This window comes from Oncorhynchus clarkii, chromosome 33 (assembly GCF_045791955.1).
Source record: "Oncorhynchus clarkii lewisi isolate Uvic-CL-2024 chromosome 33, UVic_Ocla_1.0, whole genome shotgun sequence".
Taxonomy (NCBI): Eukaryota; Metazoa; Chordata; class Actinopteri; order Salmoniformes; family Salmonidae; genus Oncorhynchus; species Oncorhynchus clarkii.
The window spans coordinates 32,171,623-32,179,122 of NC_092179.1; the positions used below are offsets into that span (position 1 = coordinate 32,171,623).

A 7,500-nucleotide genomic window follows, 5' to 3' on the forward strand; every position below is an offset into this window, starting at 1 on the left:
AAACTAGAGGAGTGGGTGAAGTGTCTTTCATGACTTGTGAAAGGAAAGCTGGCTATTCCGCTATGCTGTCCCAGAGAGATGACAGGTTTATGAACTGACCGGCAGACACAATAGACAGATAAGCCCAGATCAACTATGGGGATCCGATCCAAATGTCATTTGACACAGTTACAGACTGTATCGAGCCGCTATGGGATCGAGCAATCGACCAGATAAGCTACGAGGTCCATTTAATGCAATAGACTCAGGCATAAAAGGTACTGAGTTACTGTAGGATTCACCTGTGAGCTTGGTGTTAAAGGGAATGTTTAACATTCTTCTACTTCATATTCATCCTCTCCAGCACCACCCCGACATCAACATGGGTGAAAACGGTGCGTTTCTACGTTTCATAGTAAAAAAAAGATAAGAGGAAGATAAATGTTTCCAATGACATCATCGGTGTGCATCATGTGATTTTAACCAATTATGAGGAGGCATTACTAATTGGTTGATGAGGTCATTGGAAACACCTTTCTTCCTCCTATCTTCCTCTATCGTTTTTTTTTTATGTTGGGGTGGCGCTGGAGACGATGAATATGAAGAAGCAACATTTTCACATTTACCTTTAAGAGTGTAAATACTCATTCAATGGTTCTCATGTCTCATCATGGGAAGTCTCAAAATACATATCTAGATTCACTAGAGGGACAAAATGCATTTTTAAAATTTAACTAGGCAAGTCAGTTAAGAACAAATTCTTATTTACAACGACGGCCTACACCGGCCATACTCGGACGACGCTGGGCCAATTGAGCACCGCCCTATGGGACTCCCAATCACGACCAGATGTGATTCAGCCTGGATACGAACCAGGGACACCTCTTGCACTGAGATGCAGTGCCTTAGACTGCTGCGCCACTCGGGAGCCCCTCAATAGAGACTAAATGTATTTTATGTAGGAGATGCATTTCTGTTTATATTCCAGTCACCTTTTGTTTACATTATGAACAAGGCCAAGAATTTCTCATGAAAGGTGACATCACTCACCAGTAAATATTCATGAATAAATGCACGTCTACATGCATAGTTTTGCATACAAGCTAAAGGCTTTATGTAAACAAATTGTTTACAATGACTTTTCTTCAGGCCTGAATATATCACCCTTTTTTTATCCCAATCATGCTATACAGTGTCAGTCATGCCTTGGGGACTTCACATGTCCCCAATTGTGATGAGAAGATACATTGAAAGAAATGTACAGAAAAAACAAACCCAAAACAAGTGCTGAGACAATGCAACAGTCTACATTGTATTGATGCTCAGAGGTGAGAGTGAGAGGTAGGCAGGCAGACTGAAAGGTGGGCTACTTACGTTAACCTCAGTGATCGCTATGTCAACAACGCTACCCACAACTATCAAGGCATCAAATGTGTTCCATGCATCAACAAAATAATGCTGCGTTGGGTGGAAGAAACAAACAAACAAACAAACAAACAAACAAAGAAAGAAAATGGAAAGAAAGGAAGCAACAAAAGGAGAGAGGGAAAGATAAGAAAGAAAACAGTTATATATGAACTTCTGTGATCAGCGGAAAGGTAGAGAGGGAGGAAGGACATTGGTTGAAAACTAAATGACAGTTGAAGTTTGAAAACGGGAGGAAATAAAAGGAGCGAAATCCAAGATGATGGAGAGGAGAAAGCGGCGACCAGTCATGCTTGTCCATGTGGGGAAAACAACATCAATAAACAACAACAATAACAAAATCACAACCGAAACAATACATTTAAATAAAAGAATAGTTGAGTTTCTTTGGTTAGTTAGTGTGTCTTGTTAGTCAAAGTGAAAACCCTAGGACATGTCACAGTCCTGCTTTAGAGCCAGGTCTCTCTTCTGAGGCCTAACGAATAGAACCCTTTCAGTACTCTAGAACTCTTTCAGTACTCTAGAACTCTTTCATTACTCTAGAACTCTTTCAGTACTCTAGAACTCTTTCGGTACTCTAGAACTCTTTCAGTACTCTAGAACTCTTTCGGTACTCTAGAACGCTCAACTGTTGTTCTGTGTACTGTGAAGAACGAGGAAGCACCTTTTTTTCATCACGCGATGCCTTGGAAACCCTGAATGAGAGCGGCCATCTTGAAATGAATGATGGAGGAAGGAAGAGGGGAGAGGAAGGGAGGAGGGTGGACTTTGGGGAAAGAAACCACACCAGAGAATGGTGCTATAGAAGACAAGATTGTCACAAAGAAAGAGAAGGAAAGAGAAAAGAGAGAGAGAGAGAGGGACAGAGCGAGTGGAGAGAGAGGGGTGGCGATGTACTTACGTTGATCTCACTCAGAATGACGTCTATTATGCTGCCAATTACGATGAGGAAGTCAAAAACATTCCAAGGATCACTAAAGTAACCCTACACAGGATGGGCGGAGGTGCAAGAGGAGGAGGGGGGGTAAGAGAGGCAAGTTAGACAGGCATTATTATAGGGAAAAGCCTTCCTTTTCAGCCCTTAAACTCTTCCAACAATGTGTTTGGGGGGTGGCTCATCTCTTCTGAAACTATCTTCTTAGATCTTTAAAGCCAATAGAGCAACAGAACGCATCACTGGTATTAAATGATGAAATATTATTGTGAATGTATTATTGTGAATATTAAAAGTGAATGTTCATGTCACGTTCTGCTGCTTGCTTGCTGTAGCCTACAGTACAGTTAAGTCAACGCCACAACTTGTTAGCGTGTAACCGACTACTTCCGAAGCTCATCTTTCTGTAAACAGGGCGCAGAATAAAAGCTTACAGGGGTTGATAACATGGCATGTTAAAGGTAAGCACTATTCAGTCAATTATATTCATGTGATTCTATATCAAGCCAGAAGATTATCTGAAAAAAATTCTGGCTCTTTTACTTCCTTCTGTGTGAAAAGGAAATAAGGTCATAATGAAGGGTGGTGTTCTATGTACAGTAGCGTAGCAGAGTGCTAGAGCAAGATTGACTTATCCAATATATTATTATTACATTATTATTAACAGTAGGGATTTTATTATTATATTATTATTATTATCACTAGTCATTATATATTATTATTAACACTAGGGATCATATATTATATTATTATTATCACTAGTCATTATATATTATTATTAACACTAGGGATTAAATATTATTATTATCACTAGTCATTATATATTATTATTAACACTAGGGATCATATATTATATTATTATTATCACTAGTCATTATATATTATTATTAACACTAGGGATCATATATTATATTATTATTATCACTAGTCATTATATATTATTATTAACACTAGGGATCATATATTATATTATTATTATCACTAGGCATTATATATTATTATTAACACTAGGGATTAAATATTATATTATTATTATCACTAGTCATTATATATTATTATTAACACTAGGGATCATATATTATATTATTATTATCACTAGTCATTATATATTATTATTAACACTAGGGATTAAATATTATTATTATCACTAGGCATTATATATTATTATTAACACTAGGGATTATATATTATATTATTATTATCACTAGGCATTATATATTATTATTAACACTAGGGATTATATATTATATTATTATTATCACTAGGCATTATATATTATTATTAACACTAGGGATTAAATATTATATTATTATTATCACTAGGCATTATATATTATTATTAACACTAGGGATTATATATTATATTATTATTATCACTAGGCATTATATATTATTATTAACACTAGGGATCATATATTATATTATTATTATCACTAGTCATTATATATTATTATTAACACTAGGGATTATATATTATTATATTATTATCACTAGTCATTATATATTATTATTAACACTAGGGATCATATATTATTATATTATTATCACTAGTCATTATATATTATTATTAACACTAGGGATTATATATTATTATATTATTATCACTAGTCATTATATATTATTATTAACACTAGGGATTATATATTATTATATTATATTATTATTAACACTAGGGATCATATATTATTATATTATATTATTGTTATCACTAGGGATTATATATTATTATTAACACTAGGGATTATATATTATTATTAACACTAGGGATTATATATTATTATTAACACTAGGGATTATATATTATTATATTATATTATTATTAACACTAGGGATTATATATTATTATTAACACAATGGGTTATATTTTATTATATTATTATTATCACTAGGCATTATATATTATATTATTATTATTAACACTAGGGATTAAATATTATTATTATCACTAGGGATTATATATTATTATATTATTATCACTAGGCATTATATATTATTATCACTAGGGATTATATATTATTATTATCACTAGGGATTATATATTATTATATTATTATCACTAGGCATTATATATTATTATCACTAGGGATTATATATTATATTATTATTATTAACACTAGGGATTAAATATTATTATTATCACTAGGCATTATATATAATTATTTATCACTAGGGATTAAATATTATTATTATCACTAGGCATTATATATAATTATTTATCACTAGCGATTATATATTATTATTATTGTTATTATATTATTATCACTAGCGATTATATATTATTATTATATTATTATTATCACTAGGGATTATATATTATTATTATCACTAGGGATTATATATTATTATTATCACTAGGGATTATATATTATTATTAACACTAGGGATTATATATTATTATTATCACTAGGCATTATATATTATTATTATATTATTATTATCACTAGGGATTATATATTATTATTAACACTAGGGATTATATATTATTATTATCACTAGGGATCATATATTATTATATTATGTTATTATCAACACTAGGGATTATATATTATTATTATCACTAGGCATTATATATTATTATTATATTATTATTATCACTAGGGATTATATATTATTATTATCACTAGGGATTATATATTATTATATTATTATCACTAGGCATTATATATTATTATCACTAGGGATTATATATTATTATGTTATTATCACTAGGCATTATATATTATTATCACTAGGGATTATATATTATTATTATCACTAGGGATTATATATTATTATATTATTATCACTAGGGATTATATATTATTATTATCACTAGGGATTATATATTATTATTATCACTAGGGATTATATATTATTATTATCACTAGGGATTATATATTATTATATTGTTATCACTAGGCATTATATATTATTATTATTGTTATTATATTATTATCACTAGGGATTATATATTATTATATTATTATCACTAGGCATTATATATTATTATTAACACTAGGGATTATTATATTATTATCACTAGGTATTATATATTATTATCACTAGGGATTATTATATTCTAACACAGTATGATGTTTTAACCAGTGAGACCGTCCCCACTGAATCAGTCAGTGGGTCAGTGGCAGAGGAATAGGTAACCTCATTTAACTGTGGTATAACGAGGGTTAATGCAGTTGCCTTAGTGGGATGAATGGGGAGGGACTGAACACACTTAGGGGAGGGGATGCATGTTGCTAGATGTGGGAGACATGGGAGAGTTGGAGGGTCTAGCATGGTGAGAGAGGAATCCAGATGAATCCAGATGACAGAACTCTTCAAAATACCAGCAATACTACCAAAAATCTAACACACTCCTAAAAAGAAGTAGTTTACAATCATACAATATACAGAAATGAGAAAGACACCGTGGTAAAAATCCTTCAGTATGTTTCTCTTTGACCCGACTGCAATGAAGGGATGTGTGTTATGAGCCAGTGTCGGTGTTGTACACAGCAGCTGATGAGAGAGCTGGTTAGAACAGGACGAGGCTAAATGTGTCCTCTGCACCTAGAGAAAAAGGGTACTGATTAATATGATGACGGTCCTGTCTGTTGAAAGAGAAGGTCAGTAACACGAGTTAGAAAGTGACACAACCACACGATGCAGCGTTCTCTGGGTGTCTTTCAGAGAGGTGGGACGTGTCCATAGATAGGACACGTTCAGGGTTTTCAGACCAAGGCTAACCAATCAGAACTCACCAAGGCTAACCAATCAGGACTCACCAAGGCTAACCAATCATGACTCACCAAGGCTAACCAATCAGAACTCACCATGGCTAACCAATCAGGACTCACCAATCAGGGCTCACCAAGGCTAACCAATCAGGGCTCACCAAGGCTAACCAATCAGAACTCACCAAGGCTAACCAATCAGGACTCACCAAGGCTAACCAATCAGGGCTCACCAAGGCTAACCAATTAGGACTCAGTTTATTATCTATATACAGTATATATATATTTAACATTTATTTAACCAGGCAAGTCAGTTAAGAACAAATTCTTATTAACAATGACGGCCTAGCCCGGCCAAATCCGGACGACGCTGGGCCAATTGTGTGCTGATTGGGACTCCCAATCACGGCCGGATGTGATACAGCCTGGATTTGAACCACTGTAGTGAAGCCTCTTGCACTGAGATGCAGTGTCTTAGACTGCAGCGCCACTTAAACAACCTATTTCACTGTACTTCTACCCTGCCAAGACAAGAACACAAAACCTTCACAATGTGAGATGAATTATATGAGAAACTAGGTTTTTGTTGACTGACAATTAAAAGATCTTTAGTCTCCTTTATGACCAAGAGTGATTTGCATCAATGGTTTATCCCAGTTTATCATAGAAAGCAGGAATAAAACGATATCCTCATAGACACGCAAAGAGATCAGCACCACAATAAGCAGCATCAGAGATCTCACTGTAGCTTCACAGCAGTCAGCTGGGCAATCTATAATAAACATGAAGGCGTTGCTTAGTAACCTGATGAGAGGGCGGTTTGTTCTGTCCATCCATGTATTTACTCTGTCAGTGTTCCAAATGGCATGCTATCCCCTTTAAAGTGCACTACTTTTCACCAGGGCTTATAGGGCTCTGGTCTAAAGTAGTGCACTATATAGAGAATAGGGCTCTGGTCTAAAGTAGTGCACTAAATAGGGAATAGGGCTCTGGTCTAAAGTAGTGCACTATATAGGGAATAGGGCTCTGGTCTAAAGTAGTGCACTATATAGGGAATAGGGCTCTGGTCTAAAGTAGTGCACTAAATAGGGAATAGGATGCTGTTTGGGATGCAGACATTGTATCTGTTCTACAGAAGAACCCATCTGTTGTTGTTTCAACAACGTAAGCGGACAGCTGAAGCAGTAGGTGGCATTTTGATTGGACTAATAAACTCACCAGGTTACCGAGCAACATGTAAAACAAAAAATAAAAACCTACACAACATCAGACACTGAACCAAATCATTAATGCATCTTTTGTTTTCTAATCTTTTAGATTATTTTTTAATTAAAGTGGAAATCAGATCATAAAAGGCATAGTTTATAGGCCAACTGATAATATATAATTATGTAATGACAGACTTGATTAACTTGATTACATTCATATCCAAATTACAGGTGATACTGATTTC

General features: G+C 33.8%; 1 protein-coding gene across 1 annotated transcript in view; it reads right to left on the reverse strand.

Moving 5' to 3' along the window:
* Positions 1-7,500, reverse strand: part of LOC139393293 (calcium channel, voltage-dependent, L type, alpha 1C subunit) — a 511,196-nt gene that overhangs the window by 27,823 nt on the left and 475,873 nt on the right. Inside the window, exon 31 of the mRNA XM_071141816.1 lies at positions 2,306-2,389. Within this exon, the coding sequence (XP_070997917.1) occupies positions 2,306-2,389 (84 nt within the window). The remainder of the gene's footprint in view (positions 1-2,305; positions 2,390-7,500) is intronic.